This window comes from Pseudonaja textilis, chromosome Z, assembly GCF_049901715.1.
Source record: "Pseudonaja textilis isolate UNSWEBS1 chromosome Z, rPseTex1.2, whole genome shotgun sequence".
Lineage (NCBI taxonomy): Eukaryota > Metazoa > Chordata > Lepidosauria > Squamata > Elapidae > Pseudonaja > Pseudonaja textilis.
Window position 1 is genome coordinate 94,217,346 of NC_142008.1, and position 17,666 is coordinate 94,235,011.

The following is a 17,666-nucleotide window of genomic DNA, read 5'->3' on the forward strand; positions in this document are numbered from 1 at the left end:
TTCCTCTTCTTGTATCTTGTCTCCCTAATGTAGTTATCTAGAAATCAATTTCTGCCACTGCTTGTGATATAGCAAATCTTTTATTTTTTTCAAATTGGACCCTACTTCTATCATAATTTTTCATCAACTGGAAAACATTGCTCTGGTATTTATCTACTTTATCCCAAAGGACCCACTTGTTATATAACCAACTTTAGGTGAATTAATGAGTAAACTTACCATTGCTGCAGAGTATCCTCAGGAATGTGATTACTGGGACTGAAATTTTCTCTGGAAGATTTTTGTTTTTCCTTTCGTCCGCCAACATTAATTAAACAAAATTTCTGTAGTTATTTGCATGAGTATCCTGAGAAAATAAGATTTTTTTCACATGTGGACATTCATACATTTTTCTTCGATAAACCTTTGATAAACACGCTCATTACAGATTATAGTTTTGCATTTAGAACAGTGAGGATTCACAATACACCCTTTAATATTTTTATACAAAGCAGATTGTGATCTAAAAACCCTGGCCTTCAGGCGTTTTCCCATAAAATAAATTTCATCATCTTCAATCAATGTGATCATATATTGGGTTGAAATTCTTCCAAAAGTCATGAGATCACCCAAGGCTACTGTAATACATCTAGAAGGGCCTTAGTCTTCATTGAATCTAGGTGTCCTTTCAAAGGAGAAATTGGGAAGTAATGTTTACTTTTTGTGATTTTTTTTTTTTTAGGTCCGTTCTGCAGTACGAAAGAGGTGGCACCGATGGCAAGACAAACACTCCATCCGTGCCCGAGTAGCAAGGGCCATGTCCATTCCTACATCCCCAACTCGTGTCAGTTTCCACAGCATCAAGCAATCAACTGCTCTCTGAGAGCCAAAGTTTAGGGAGAAAATTTTTACTGCCTTTCTTATGTTACAGTTTAGGAAAGGCCAAGGGATTTTGTCCGCATTTTGCAGACATTTTATAGTAGAGGAACTGTTTGCATTGGAGGGGAATCTTTGTGAGATTGGAACTGCAAGTCGTGGCAAACCAACTGGTTATGAAACAAGGGGAACTCCAAGGCCTATAACCACAATGTTCCATTAAAAAAATGTTATGGCCTATTTTGTTTTATAATACACCTGAAGATTTTTGTTCTGTTTGCTTACTAGTTTGGAAGATGTTTATCTATCACAAGTGCTGCAGAAAGAAAGTTAGCAGATTATCCCCAGTTGGAATTGGTGAGCAATAAGCAAAACCAAATGCATCAAGATTAATCTTGGAATACTGTCTCACATAGTACACATAAAGGCTTTTTTAAAAAGGACTTATGAGTTCATTAAGATAATGTCCAATACAAGGCAAAGGCACATATCTCACATTCAGGACCACGTATCTGATTCTGTGGAATAAATAAAACTGCCGGACACTGCCGTTATGTAAACTCCCTTAGTAAATATCCTTAGGACATCTATTTGACCCCTATAGGAAGATTTAAGTGGTAAGAGAAAGTAGAGCTGTTCCCATGTTCTTCCTCATCTAAATCTGCTGCAGGTGATGCCAAAGATCTGAAACTTGATGGACGCTGATTCAAGATGATGACTAACCTACTTGTTCCATGATCCAGATAATATTACCTGATTTTCACCATAGACAGCCTATTTGAGCCCAAAATGAAGCGGGAGAATAATGCATTCCTTTTGGTATTTCTTAATAAAGAATAGTACTATCCTTTATCCTCGCTTGTAATTTTATAAATTTATAGGATAATTTTCATTGTAAATACAGCTTTCTGTAGAATTTGGGTTAACATTCAGAAGTCTTCACTTGAATGTTTTATTTTCTGCGTCTTGAGCCACAATTCCCATAAAAATAGTTCCCACATCAACATTTTTTTGGAATTTATAAACAAAAATCTAAGAATCTGCTTAAATATCAAGATCTGTCTCTTTCTTGTAATTTGGAGTATTCTTTGTATGAATACTCCCATCAATGAAGTTCAGGCCCTGAGAGTAGTTGAGCCATTTGCTAATAGCTTTAGGTTAGAGAAGATCCTAGCAGAAGTGAACTACAAACAGGGAATTCCAAAAACATATATTTCTAGACAACCCAAGCTCCATTGGGTCATCATTTCAGAGATATTTCCTTACCTAAACAAGGGTAGGCAAAAAAGACAAGAGCTACTTCTGACTTCCTACTGACTTCTGCATTGAGTTTCATTATGGAAATCTGGCAGGAAGCATCAGAAATTGCCAAAATATCATTTTTCAACATCCCATGACCACAGCAATAACCCAGCAGTACTCAAATCAAGCACAACTTCCCCAAATTTAATTCCTGCAGGACTCATGGGTCTCATATTTTGGACACTTTCTATAAATTAACCTATTTGGGGTAAAAAAAATGTTGCTCTATGTTTTGGTCAGTTAAAGGTTATGAGAACAAGAGTTTTAGTAACATAGAAATTCTGAAGGGGAACCAATTCTTGTTCCATATTATCCTATTCTTAAAATTAAAGTAGACTAGTATAAGTTTTAATTTACTAAGCCAAAGATTATTAAAGCAACATTTTTTTCTGATATGCCTAACGCAAAAAAAAAAGGAAGGGAAAAGGCTCTGATGGTGGAGGTCCAAGCAAATGTCTACTTAATCACTGGTAGTGTAGAGATCAAAAGGTATGTAAATCTGAAAAAAACAAATTACCTATCACAGCTCTTCAAGTACTGTCCAGCTGAATATAAAAGCCCTTTTGGTAATATGTCTGATTTAATAGCCTTTCAACAGGTAAAACCTATCAAACATGCTCTAATATGTTTCAAAAAATATCCAGGGAAGACAATATTCACTGACAGTGATCTACTAGGAGTGATTAAAAAATTACAGACCCAAAGAGTTATTAACAATTCCCTGCTTTCTATTTCTCTATCAATATCCAAATGATATTATCTCCCCAAGATTCTGTAATGCCCAGCTAGCTAATCAGCAAGTATTTTCTGGTCATTCTGAATAAAATGAATAATGTAGTAATTAATCACTTGTCTTTATAAAAGGTTTATCCAAACAGCTATTGTTAAATCAGATTAAAGTCTGAAGAGTCTAAAGAGTCAGTCTTAAGTCTGACGAAGTTTGAAGATGGGCTCCAGCGTGAGCCTGAAAGCTTGGAAGAGTAAATCTCTGCTCTCAGTGACTGCCCCAAATTCGATCTTGCATCATTATCCTGGGACACATACACTTGCCCTCATTTGTAAATCAGATTAGCCCACCATTGAGGCAATGGAATCCAATTCTAGCACATCCCAGCTAGTCTATCTGATGACTGTTTCTTACAACATGGTCAAGTCATTTCAACATTGTATTTCCCCATGCATGCTTTAAAACAATATGCAGGCCTGAAAAAGATTAGACCTGCACTGGATAAGATGTAATGGGCACTATTATCAAAAACTGAATATGTAAAATTTTCGTGTTTCATATTGTCATGAGTTTCCTGATGTTCAGAGTCATAAAATGGAGAAGCTCCAAACCATTTCGAGGCTGTGACCTCAACCCAAAATACTTGTTATAATATGAAAGATGCAAAACAGCTCCTGTGGAAGAGTGTTGCAAAATATTCTATTTGGTTCATATGTGTATGTTCCGGGATTCAACGATGTGGTTTAAAAGAAAATACAAGGTTAAAAAAATTGATAAAGTTCTATTGCATTAGTCTTAAATCAGATATTAATTGGCTTCTCAAACCTAGAGGCCACAGCCAACTTCACGATGGAAAACAAAATGCCAGCCCTACATATATGAAGAATATACAAGCTGAAACTATAACACTGGCCTGGTAAATAATAATATACCTGGGAATTGCCTGTCACAGTAGTGTGCATCAAAAGATTGTTGTCCTTACACAGCAGCAACTTTACCATTCTCTTCAAAGCTGGCTGAATCACTAGTAGATGTCGCAAACAGACTCTTTCCATTCTAAAATCCTCCAGTCCAGAATTCTCAACAAGAGGCAAGTTCCTAGTTTGCTCTCCGGAGCTGAGGGTAAAAGAGTACTAATAATACTTTTCAAGGTATGAGTCATCTTTTCCCAAATTCCACAAACAGCAGCGAAGTCCAAATCAACCACCACACTGTTTCCTGGTTCTGAACCACTGTTCTCTCATGACAGTTCTGGATCATCCAATACTTGGGCATGATCATCCTTTGGAGCTGTAGAAGCATAGACCACTTAGACATAAACTGAATTGCATGCAGTTGAATTGCATCCAATTCAATCAGTTACAGACTGACTGCTACAATATCTGTACGCTAATATATACTGTAGACTCAACAACAAGTATGTCATTTTTGTCTACAGATAATGAGTTCAAAGCCCTTCAGTGAAGCCTATTTGGACTTCTTCCCAACAAAAGAAACAAGGGCAAATCTGCTCAAAATGAAGTTTGGCCAGGAGTAATGTGGGGGGCTGGTTAAATTTACAAAAATAGGGAAGACAAGGAGAATCATGTAGGGGACCATTTCAAGAGAAAAAAGAACTACATCTGTGAATCTGTAATAAATGCTTGTTATGACTATGGTTTGTAAGACATAATTAATTTTGTCAATGAATTGCAGTTAACTTTGGACAGTACAGTTACTGTGTCTTTTACCTCCAGACTTGTCAAACTTGACAAGCTAGCGGTATTATCAAATTAAATCAACAAGTCAGGGAATGTATCAGATGATCACGAATAATTTCATTTGCTCCGTACCCTATAAGGGCATGCAAAGAAGTTTTAAGGAGGCCCAAGCAAAAAAATCTGCTCAGCCTCCGAACACACAAGGATAAAAGGCCAGTATGATGCTATTTCCATGGGCTAATCAGAACTTGTATGGTCCCTGGCAAAAATGCTATGAGCAGAAGGGAAGACATCCTAAAGAGTACACAGCACAGAGTAGACTCAGTGAAGAAACATTCACAGAACTTTGAGCCATTGAGAAAGCAGGAGGCCCAACTACAGGTGGGCATGACCCTGTGGCAATTGTATTGGCTTGAACATGTGGTTCTAGGACTATCAGTCACCCCAGATTCATGCTGTTCATGAAGGACATAGCATCTGGTGACATAGCACCTGGTGAGGGAGCAGTGAAAAGATGAGCATTTTGGTGCCGGGATGCAGTAGTTGTGGCAGACATTCCCCCATGGGTTCGCTGGTGGCGTTTGAGATGAGCTCGGCGAGCAAAGCGCTTTCCACAAGCTGTGCACGGATAGGGGCGCTCCCCAGTGTGAGCACGCTGGTGAATAAGAAGTTCTGAGCGCTGCAGGAAGCGTTTAGAGCACACAGAACATGCATGGGGGCGCTCCCCCCGATGCATGCGTCTGTGCTTGCTGAGGTTAGAACTGACACTGAAGCGGCGTCCACACTCTGTGCAGGCATAGGGTTGTTCACCAGAATGTGAGCGGATATGAATAGTGAGGTCAGAGCGTTGCAAGAAGCGTTTCCCACACTCTCCACACCCATAGGGGCGCTCCCCTGAGTGCAGACGCCGATGTTTGCTGAGCGCTGAGCGCTGTGTAAACCGCCTCCCACACTCCCCACAGGAATAGGGTCGGTCAGGTTCTGGAGGTGGAGTTGGGGGTGGAGGAGGTGTTGTGAGGCCTCCACCACATTCCACACAGCGACGTGATCGCCTATGGCGCTCTAAGTGGCAACCCCAGCGGAAACGGCGCCCACAATCTCTACATTGGTGTGGTTTTTCTGCTGCATGACGCTGCTGATGCCGTTCCAAGTTTGCTAGAATTCGGAATCGTTTGCCACATTCCTCACAGGCATGGGGTTTTTGAGACTGGGCAGAAGCTGGGTTACCTGGCAGAGCCTGGGTATTCAGTGGCCCTACAGAATTCAGAGTCAAGGTAGAAGAAAATTCTGAGGCAGAATTCAAGAAAGGAATCAATGCAGAATTATGAGGTGAGTTAGGTCTTAATGGTGGGATTGCAACAGTTCTCCTGCATGATCCACAGTAATGGTGCTTCTCCCCTGCAGGTAAACGCCTCTGTGTGTAATGTGGCTTCTGCCATCCTAAGAACTGGGGTCTTTCAATGAAAGATTGGCAGATTCTCCCAGTTTCCTGGGAGCCATGGCTCATGTTTGAGAATGGACTGCGATTAACACACTCTCTAGGTTCTACTCCCCATCTTGTTCCTAGAGAGTTTTGCTGGGCAAGAGTATTCTTAGACCCTCTCATATCACCACGAATCATCTTGGGTTGCTTTGGTCCTGCCAGTCCTGGACATTTGAGGGGCACTTGCACTTCATTCCCAAATGGTTTTCTGGATAGCATAGCTGGTTCTTCCACTGTTCCAGTGTGAAGTTCCCTTGAAGTTTCCAAATTATTTTGTCCCACTGTTTCATCACCTGTTGAAACAGAAATGCAGTTATAGTTCAGCATCTTAGACAATAAACATGGATGGAAACATGTGACCTCCATGATACTGATAGAAAATCAGTTCTCATTAACCCAATCAATGGCTATTCTGGCTGTGATGGACTGGAGCAGAGATTCGGCAATGTTTGGAATATCACAGTTCCCCATCTATGACGTTCCCCCTTCTACATATTTAGGAGAACATTGCTAGTTATTTTGGAGTATTAAATTATAAAGTATTCAGATTTAATCCCTCAAATGTCAAACAAAATAATTCAAGCAGTAAATATCTTCAATTCAGGTCCAAGAAATTTGCTGCCAAACATTAATGAGTCTACAAATGGCCTACCTGATAGTTTATTAAGAATAAAATATTCAGTTGATGAAGATTTTTAAGTTTAAAATTAGGTTTCTTAATCACAGTTTTAGCTCAGGACTCTGAATTCCTCACCATCCCAACCAAATCCACAGAGTATTGCTAAATATATGTTATATTTTCATGACACTTTATTTATATGGTTTTTCCATCATTCTTCTTTGCCATACCACAGAAACAGATAATTGCAATGTTTATTCTGAATTATTATTAGGACTCTTGCACTTGGGAAAAATTCTGCTTTAAGATATGGCAGTCTGTATCTGGCAAGGCTTCAGAAAAATCTAAATAAATCTGTCATTTTACATTACTCAAAAAAAGGTACTGAGGAATCAGAGAGCAGAAGGCAGGCTAAAGGAAGGAATCTATGAAGAAAGGATAAAAAGAATGTAGTACATACATCAGTACTAGACTTTTTTCCTGTTTTGCTATTAATAGGAAGAAAGGATAGCTGGGGGTAGAGAGTGTAGGAGTGAGAGAAAAAGGCTTCAAGCCAAGATGATTTCTTAATATTGAGAATAGCTCCAAACCATAGATAGTATTATATATGCCTAGAATATATATATTTATATAAATATATTTGGAACTCTCTCTTTCTCCCCCTTCCCTCTCCCTCCTTCCCTCCCCTTTGTAAGATAAGATCTGCCTCCACTCTCCTATCTTTCCACAGGAGCCTAAAGACTTGGCTCGCTTGTTGGCCTGAGATCCAAATGGGGAAGTTCTATGCTGGAGGTGGCTGCTGGATTGATGGCTGACTCCTTCTCCCCCCCTCCCCCATCCCCGCCAGTCTCTATTCCCCGTCCATCCATCTTTTGTTACCTTATTGATGTATTTTCATTATGTTCTTTTTCATTGTTTATTTGGTGGTACAGTGGTTCGAGTGCAGTACTGCAAGCTACTTCCGCTGCAGCCAGCTGCCTAAAATTTGGCAGATCGAATCCCACCAGGCTCAAGGTTGACTCAGCCTTCCATCCTTCCAAGGTGGGTAAAATGAGGACCCAGATTGTTGGGGAGCAATATGCTGACTCTGTAAACCGCTTACAGAGGGCTGTAAAGCACTATAAAGCAGTATATAAGTCTAAGTGCTATTACTATTATTGATCTATTGTTGTACTTCTATTTTGTTTATATTCTTTTCATTTCTTCTTCTATTATTGTTGTAAGCTTCCTAGGGTAGCCCCATGGTGAAACAGGCAGGAAATATATTTGATAAATAAATAATATTAATAAATAAGTTTAAAGTGTTAAATATGGACTTAGAATTTCTGTCATTGCTTAACCATACAGTTCACTGAGTGATTTTAGGTTGGCCATTTCTCTCAGATCAGCCTATTTCATAGGAATTTATCAGATCAGCCTATTCCACAGGAATGTATTGATTCACTTATTTATAACAAGTGCTTTCATCATTAAAAAATCTAAGTGGTTTACAAAAACAGAATACAATAACTTATACAACATATAACTTAATGAAATACAAAATAATTATGAAATCATCAATGTCATAAGTATAGGTAGTTCCCGACTTATAACCATATATATTAGTGCCTGTTCAAAGTTACAATGGCACTGAAAAAAATACTTATGAGCAGTCCTCAAAGTTATGACTATCACACATCTCCACGGTCACATGATCAAAAGTTTGATGCTTCGCAACCAGCATATATTTTTCTTTTTACAATGTATTATTTTTATTCAAGACTTTAAAATACAAACTCCCAAAAAGTAAACAAAACAAAACACAATTAGACTACAGAAAAAGTGCCTAAAATTAAAACAAAAACCAAAAAAAAACCCCAGTTAAATACTGATCAATATACTTTAAAGATAACTTCAATTTATTAATTTCTAGAACAATATTTACCCAACCCAGTTAGCCTGATATCTAACTACTATATGGAAACATAGTTAACAGGTAAAACCAACAACTAAGTTAAACTTCAAAACTTCTGTTAACAGTCTGTTTATTCTATTTCAGATGCAGAAAGTCCACAACAGCTTTTGGTCTATCATAGGTCACCACAGTCATTGTCTCTGGTCCATCCAGAATCAAATATCCTCAACTGGTTCTTAATAATGAGGCTTTTCCTTAAGCTATTAATTGGGATCCTTCCTAACAATTGGATTTTATTCTCCAAAATCATAAAATCCTGCTGTGTATTTGCTGTACAGCATTTGCTGTACAAAAAAGTCTCCTGTAAATTGCAACATAATCTTAATATCTATTGGGTATGATAAATCCATTTCCCAATCTTCCTCAATCTTCTTGAAAAAGTTGAGTTCATAACTGGTCAATTCTACCAATTCTGAATCTTTAAAATCCAAACCTTTGAGTCCTTTTGCCAACTTGCATTTTCCAAGTCCAGCTGATCCTACAGGCTATGAGCAGCAAATTACATCCCAGTCCATCAGATTGTAAATCTTGTACTATTGTTACTTGCATTTGGTTAACATCTTCAAATTGGTTTAAAAATTTTATCAAGTTTTTTTATCAACATTTTCAGTTGGACTTGTAAATAGAAAAATATTCTTTCTGCCCTGCTTTTCCAATAAGTTTTGTCTTTATATATTGCTTGCATTTTGACTATATTTTCATATAGTCAAAATGCTTTAATAAAGTTTTTATAACTGAAACTTTTATAGCACATCATAAACAACTCCTCAGACAAGAAAAACACTTTAGCTGATTAACCTCAAAAAACATTGTTTCCCAACAACAAAAAAAGATTTTCATCAAAAATTTAAAAATTAAGACTAGCATTTTTTAAAAAAGGGTTATAAAGTACAAAATCTTGTAATAAAAGTTTGATATTCAGATGTAAATCAAATTAAATCAAATCTCTTTCACTACCCAAAGCTTACCGTGTCTTCTATGCTGAAAAAGCTGAAGTGATTTCTAGTAGCTAATGAAACAATAAAAACCTTTAAAATCCAGCAGGGAGTTATATTAAATCAGCATTCAATTAACTGATTAACATTTGAAGATAAAAATCAGGGGAAAAAAATCAAAACATGCCATTAAAACTGCATATGTTCTTAAAACAGCAGATAGATAGAAGGAAAAATGGAGTTTCTTCTTCCAAATGCTCCCCAGTGAGAATTGCAATCTTCTAGGTTCTCTTCTCAGGTAGATCCAGTCATCCAAGAGTCATCCTGAGTCATTGGTAGCAGTTCCCATTCAAATCCGGGAAGTGTGCTGCCAAAGGAGCAGCTTTGGCAGCAAAACCAGCTGTCTGTATGCAGGAAAAATTTTTTCCTGCTGACTCAGGAAAAATTCTTGGGAAAATTGCAACCAACACATCCTGAAGTCATGTGGTCACCATATGCAACCTTCCCAGTTGGCTTTCGATAAGCAAAGTCAATGGGAAAAGATGGATTCACTTATTGACCATGTCTTTCATTTAACAATTGCAGTGATTCATTTAAAAACCACAGCAAAAAAGGCTGTAAAATAAGGTCCAGATCACTTAGCCATCCTCAGTAGTTAATGCCACACTTTTGTCAAACTCCTTGAATTAAAACTGAAAGCTTTCATTTTGCTCACATCTTGTGTGTTTCATTTTCATTATACATGGAGGGAAGTAAGCAGTGGGATGCCAAAAGGTTCTGTCTTAGGCCCAGTACTCTTCAATATCTTCATTAATGACTTAGATGAGGGAATAGAAGGGGAACTTACCAAATTTGCAGATGATACGAAGCTGGCAGGAATAGCTAACACCCAAGAAGATAGGCTCAAGATCCAGATGGATCTTGACAGACTAGAACACTGGGCCATATCTAACAAAATGAAATTCAATATAGAGAAAAGTAAAGTCCTACACTTAGGCAAGAAAAACCAAAAGTACACATAGGCTCAGTAGGAATAACTGTGAGAGGGAACTTGGAGACTTAGTGGACAGTCAGCTAAATAGGAGCCAGCAGTGTGCAGCAACAGCCCAAAAAGCTAATGCAATCATAAGTTGCATTAACAGGGGGATACAATCAAGATCAAGTGAGGTATTAATACTACTCTATAAAGCCTTAGTAAGACCATACTTGGAGTACTGTATCCAGTTTTGGTCACCACACTATAAAAAAGATGCTGAGACTCTAGAAAAATACAGACAAGAGCAACCAGGATGATTGGAGGACTGGAGACTAAAAAATATGAAGAACAGTTACAGGAACTGGGCATGGCTAGTCTAGTGAAGAGAAGGACCAGGGGAGACACGATAGCGGTCTTCCAATATTTGAGGGGCTGCCACAGGGAGGAAGGGGTCAAGCTATTTTCTAAAGCACTCGAAGGCCAGACAAGGAATAATGGATGGAAACTGAACAAGGAGAGATTTAACCTGGAACTAAGGAGAAACTTTCTGACAGTGAGAACAGTCAACCAATGGAACAGCTTGCCCTCGGAAGTTGTGGGAGAGTCATCACTTGAGACTTTCAAGAAGAGATTGGACTGCTATCTGTCAGGAATAGTGTGGAGTCTCCTGCTTGGGAAGAGGGTTGGACTAGATGACCCACAAGGTCCCTTCCAACTCTGATTATCTGTTTATCTGTTTATTTCAAATTCAGTGTGGTTGTGTTCAGAGGCCAAATGCCAAAAAACACAAAAACCCATCACTTTCATTACCCCAGTCTACATGAGACTTGACTGTACATCCTTAGCGTGTGGGTACAAGTGGAGGCAGGGGCATCTGTCTTTCTCTCTGTGCTTCAGCAATCAATATCATTTTTGCAGCTGAAGAGATTCGATTAGAGGAGATCGTTCCAGAGAAAACAAAAATGTAAATGAGATATACAAACAATAGTGACCTTAGAATGTAAAAAGGCCAATTGTTTTTAAAAATTTAATATTTAAGACAGGATAGGCAATGTTTTTATCCAAGAGTTCCACATGCTTCAACAAAATACCTACCTCTGTGTCGAGGGCTCCTGCTCACTCTTTTCCGCCGCCTGACTCTTCTCTGCTGCTGCTCCTCCTGCTCTTTCACCAACTCCCTGAGCATCTTCTCCACTTGAGCCTTCCCTATAGTTTGCAAAATTACTCCAAGTTGCCTCCGGAAGTCCGGAAAGAGCCCTTCCCCACTTGACCCATCCGTAGTTGCTGCTGCTTCGCCCTGTAAAGGAGCCAGCTGCCCTTGTTCAGGTTCCATTTCTAAGCCTATTAAGAGAAAATAAAAACAATATAATATTTCTATAGAAATCCTGCAGAAAAGGGAGACCAGAGTACATCAGAAAATATAAAAACAAACAAGCAGAAGGAAGGGGGTGGGGTGGGGGAAGAGTTGGGTGTATTACTTTGATCTAATCTGTACTTTTTTCAGCTTCCAGAAAACAAGGATACAAAGTTGATGTTGCAGAGTATATCTGTATTAATTAGAGCTGATTTGACATTAGCTGCACCAGCAAGGATGTTCAAAAAAGCAAGATTTATAAACTGCTGGAAAAGTAGTATCACAGATCAGAATTATCTTGGTTCCTGGAATCATGAAGTTCCATTTACCCAAACCTGTCAGTGATTGTTCTAAAACTCAAAATATGCTATTTTCTCAGTCTGGATAACATGTTATTGAGCAAAGCTCTTCTTTTTGTTCTCAGTTTGATTACAGTACTTCAAATTGCTGAACTGTAGTTCCCATCAGTCATTAATGCTAACCCCAACCCTGTATTGATGGAATCCGTATATCAACAATCTGGAGCATTTTTAACAGGAATTTTACAGGTAATATAAAATTAAGGCAAATATTTGTTTCTATCGTGAACCTATTTTTATTAATAGCAATAGTACTTAGACTTGTGTACAGCTACGTAGTGCTTTATAGCACTTTCTGAGTGGTTTACAAATGTCAGCATATTGCCCTCAACAATCTGGATCCTCATTTTACTGATTTTAGAAGGATGGAAAGCTAAGTCAACTTTGAGTTGGTCAAGATCGAGCTCCTGGCTGTGGGCAGTTAGTCCGTAATGCTACATTCTAACCACTATGCCACCATGGCTCTTAATGATTACTCCAGTTTATTTAACAATTTCCCTCTCTACTACATTAACATTTATAATGTTGCAATAACTTCTAGAAGGATTCCATGCAAGGCTTTTGGTGTTTTATATGGGCCTGCGGTCACAATCCTTACAATTTGGAGATGGAGAACTTTTTAGGATCCACTCAGCAAAAATCACCCATGGCTTTTCTTAAAAGTCTTACCAGGGGCCAATCCTTGGCGTCCTCGAGCCTCTGTAAAGGCAGTTATCCGGGGCCAGCTTATGGCAAGTTCTTCTGCTAAAAAAAATAAAAAATCAAAAGAAAACACATTCACTGAGCTGGCTTAATATTGTGTTCTGAGAACATCTGAAGCACACTGGGGGAGGCTTATGTAGATTTTCTCAGTAAGAATAATTAGCTTTTAATTGATATTTTCTGCCCTTCATTATTCGTTCTCCCCATGTAACAAGCAGCTGTTGGGAAATTTGGAGAATATCTTCAAAGATAGAGGTAAACAGTCTGGTGTCTTCCATAAGCACTGGGGCCATTAGTTGCCAGCCCAATGGATATCCAAGAAGGCTGCTCTATTCCAAACACCCAAAGGCAACCTCAAGGCATCTATCCATCTTGAGCTCCATATCCATAAAGAGTAACCCACAAGGAAATTGGTCTGTGTTAACCCGACAAGATGCCACAGATAGGATTCTTTCATAGACATTCTTATGCAGAAGGTGATTCCTTACAAGCAGCACATTTTGAACTCTCCATTCAAGTGCTTTATTTTATTTTAGTAGCCTATTAGTGTGATCAGTCAAGAAGAACAATTCTTCTGTTTTAGTACAATCCTGCCTCAATCACACTGAGAAACTCTAGAATTTAAAGAATATGCTATTGCACTAAAAGTCTCAGTCTTACATGATTCATTAATCAGTCTTGATCGGTGTTATGTGGATCCACCAACAAATCAGTGTTCATTTAAAAAAAAGATTCATTTTAAAGTTATTCTCTGAAACCTTCCGGTCTTATTGGCTTCAATGTTACTTATAACTGAAATTATATTAATTAACTGAAATGACATTAATACTTTCCCAGCTTGTTATAAGTACACACAGCTGAAGGTCAAGTTCTAGTCTAGCATTGAAATTTGAAGAAATATAATCCCTTACCCAACGAGATCACTGTTTCATAGCTCTCCTGCATGTTGGTCCACATAAGAATTTCCTTTCTAAAGTTCGTGAAGACTTTTTCCTGTGTCTCTCTCAAGAGGTTGCAGAAAGCACTTAAATCAAATAAAAAGTAATTGAAGAATCTATTTGTCACAGAAATCATTGTCACTTCAGTGATCTTGGCAATCAGATGTACAATAGTAATTTGGATTACTATGTCAATCTAGAACTCTAGATCAAGAATTGATTTAAGAATGAGATGGGCATCCTATAAATAGAGGATGGATGGATGAATGGACTGATAGAGACAGACAGGCAAACAGACTTACATGGAAAGCATAGAAAGCAAAAAGCTAAGAGAAAATACTGCTTGAGGGTTTTTGCATAATACTGAAGATTATATTCTCCCAGAAGGCAGTTCTATTCCCTTTTTAAATTGAAAGGATGAACTATGTACATGTATGGATGTTTGTATGGGAAGGAGAGAACAGATGCACACCCATGCTCCAGTTATGCAGGCCCACATATCACATATTCTACTGAAGCTGTTTTCACATGTTGCACAAATCATGCAACAATCATATTAGACTTAAAACAGCCATTTTGATTCTAGTGAACTTCATCTATACTGGAATATACAAACCCAAATTCTTAGTCAGTGGATTAATTGGAGTTGTGATCTGAATACATTTTGGGGACAGTAACTTGAGGAAGGTTTTTTCCTGTCCTCTGCAAACTGTGAATCCCTATCTTAGGAGAGAGAAAAAAGGAGCAATATGATACAGTTGAATATAAACCACAGGAAATAAATTGACTGCCCTAAACATAACTAGACCAACATATATATGTTTTCTGAGGTTCTTGCGGGTATTTGTATGTGGATCTTTGGTTGTTCAGGTTTTCTCCCGCGTAAGATTCGAAGTATCTAGGCAACGTTTCGATGAAGTCTCATTCATCATCTTCAGGCTTCTTTCTTCAGCTCTGTGCTTCTCAGAGTGATGTGAGATTGCAGCTGCTTCTTCCTTTTAACTGCTAGTGGGGGTGTGACTTGATTGGGTGGGGGCTTGGCTGTGTTCTGATTGGGTGGGGGTATGTTCTCATTGGTTGGGGTTTTTGGCTGTGTTCTGATTGGTTGGGGGGTTGGCCGTGTTCTGATTGGCTGGAGGCGTGTTCTGTTCAGGTGGGGGCTTGGTTGTGCTCAGGTTGGTCTTAGTTGCTGGGGGATTTGAGTTGGTGAGCTGTGATCTTGCTGTTTGGCTTCGAGTTCGTGGTCGTGCTGCATCTTCATAGTGGGTGTCGGTTTGCTTCATGTATGGCTCGGAGGGATTTGAAGTGGGTAGTGATGCAGCTGTAGTGCGGCTTCTGGTCCGTGGTCATGTCTCATCTTCTGAGTGGGTGTGGGTCTGTTTTCTACATGGAAATGTGGTGGTGGCATCTTGTGTGGCTCTCATGGGTGTGGGTCTGGTGTCATTCTTCATGTTAGGTACTCGTCTGTTCATGAGGGCGGGTTTCCAAATGGCTGGAAGGCGGGAAGTGTCATCTCGTTTATTCATGCTGTGTGGGCGTTTTTCTATCTCTATGGCTTCTCTGATTATTCTGCTGTTGAAGTGTGCCAAAACCAAACCCCTCCGAGCCATACATGAAGCAAACCGACACCCACTATGAAGATGCAGCACGACCACGAACTCGAAGCCAAACAGCAAGATCACAGCTCACCAACTCAAATCCCCCAGCAACTAAGACCAACCTGAGCACAACCAAGCCCCCACCTGAACAGAACACGGCCAACCCCCCAACCAATCAGAACACGGCCAACCCCCCAACCAATCAGAACACAGCCAAAACCCCCTACCAATGAGAACACACCCCCACCCAATCAGAACACAGCCAAGCCCCCACCCAATCAAGTCACACCCCCACTAGCAGTTAAAAGGAAGAAGCAGCTGCAATCTCACATCACTATGAGAAGCACAGAGCTGGAGAAAGAAGCCTGAAGATGATGAATGAGACTTCATCAAACGCGTTTGCCAGATACTTTGAATCTTACGCGGAGAAACCGAACAACCAAAGATCCATATATATATATATATATATATATATATATATATATATATATATATATATATATACACACACACACACACACACACACACATACATACACACATACACACACACACATAATTTTAGAATATATGCTTTCAAAAATACATTTAATGCAAATTGTATTAATACAGACATATTTACAAATTATGATATCACATAGGCATGGCCATCCCAAAGTTGGGACTGAATGCAGCTTCTCTTTAGAAGTAAAGTATATAGAATGGTAAATTTGGGTTTCTTTCTTTAATACAAAACAGTCGTTAAATCCTCTGTACTAAAATATGTTATGTTTCATGATTTTTGTATCATTTATTACATAAAATGGCTACATTTTAATTTTCTGTCAGAGAAATACAATGCTATAGGCATTTATGAAAAATAGATTGCATGCTGTGCAAATTCCAGTGGAACAACAGAATTAGTCTGTTGTAGTCAAGGCAATTATCTAGCATAAATTTGGGATAATACATGTATGCTCATGAATAGGCATATCACAGGTGGCACCAAGAACTCTGAAGTTATATATTTAAAAGATCTGAAGTTATATATTTAAAAGATCTTTACTTAAGATAATCCTGGGTGGATCACAATGTTTTGGCACAAGATCTAAATTATGTGGAAGTGGGAGTGGGTACAAAAACTGTGAAGGTGGGTTCAAGGGGCAGAAAAGATTACAAAAGGCAATTGACGCTGGGCCCTCCTCCTTATCCCCTTCCTCCATCAAAGTAACCCATCCTCACGTGGTACTAACAGTACTATTGTCCTTTCCTCTGGGCATCCCACTCCTCAGCCCAAGATTTGCATGCAGGTCTGAAAGTCCAGGCAAGAAAACGGGTTATCAATCCCAGACCGAAGTCCATCTATATCCCGCACAGCCTCCATTGTTTCCTCCACGTGCATCGGACCTTACGCTGGGAAGGGGAGGCAGTCCGGGTAGGGGCTGAAGAGCCCGGATTCGTGTACGCTTCTCTCTCACCCTTACATTGTTTCTCTCTCACCTCTTACACTGTTTACCTGCAGTTAGGCACAGACTACGGCGCCTGGCGCCTGCACGGGAATGGTGATGAACGATTAGAAAGCCCCCCTCTCTCCCTTGCAGGGAGCTAGGATAAAAGAGAGGGGGCTTAGGCAAGCCAGCTGCAAGATCCAGGAAGCTCAATTCCACATCCTGGCTGGAGAAAAGAAGGACAGGGGAAAAAAGAGAGAGAGAAGTCCTTCGCTTCCCGCGGTCGACCTCAAAGCAGGGCCCTCTTGTGGTTGATAGATCTCTTTCTTCTCTAAGCCTCGCTCCCTTTTCTGTGCTTCTGAAAACTAAAAAGGCTAAAGAGAACTTACGATATCCCTGATGTTATAGACTACAAATACCAAAACTCGCAGCCAACCGGTAAGGAATGCTGGGAGCGGTAGTTTTACAATCTGTGCAGAGGCATAGATTTTTTTCCCCCTTCTGGAGTATTTATGCTACCTCGCTTTTTTCCAGGTAGTGTAATGGGGGGAAAAAAGGCTAATGAGATTAGAAACAATGTAGAAATCTCTTATCTGTGTATATTTGTAAAGTGAATTTTAGAAATCTAACATGTATACAACTTATACAGGGATACCTTGTTTTTTGAACTTTTCTTTATTGCACTTTGAAGATATAATATTGCATTACAAGACCCTTCATCAACAAAAAAAGTAGCA

General features: G+C 39.1%; 2 protein-coding genes across 4 annotated transcripts in view; one reads left to right on the top strand and one right to left on the bottom strand.

Annotated features, from left to right (window-relative positions):
* CRHR1 (corticotropin releasing hormone receptor 1) overlaps nt 1–1,705 on the top strand; it is a 95,375-nt gene extending 93,670 nt beyond the window's left edge. For both annotated transcript variants that reach the window (XM_087916482.1, XM_087916481.1), the window contains one exon: nt 722–1,705. In XM_087916482.1, coding sequence (XP_087772608.1) covers nt 722–862 — 141 coding nt within the window. In that variant the 3' untranslated portion in view covers nt 863–1,705. The remainder of the gene's footprint in view (nt 1–721) is intronic.
* Nucleotides 1,706–3,566: 1,861 nt separating this feature from the next.
* LOC113449412 (uncharacterized) lies at nt 3,567–14,717 on the bottom strand. Of its 2 annotated transcripts, none has more exons than XM_087916480.1 (4): nt 13,878–14,717; nt 12,934–13,005; nt 11,647–11,892; nt 3,567–6,360 (listed from the first exon to the last, which is right to left on the bottom strand). In XM_087916480.1, exons 1-4 carry the CDS (start codon nt 14,038–14,040, stop codon nt 5,024–5,026), a joined length of 1,818 nt encoding a protein of 605 aa, XP_087772606.1. In that variant the 5' UTR covers nt 14,041–14,717; the 3' UTR covers nt 3,567–5,023. The 2 variants fall into 2 exon arrangements, with proteins under 2 accessions (XP_087772606.1, XP_026576290.1); XM_026720505.2 differs by having other exon boundaries at nt 12,934–13,008.
* Between the last annotated feature and the right edge of the window lie 2,949 nt (nt 14,718–17,666).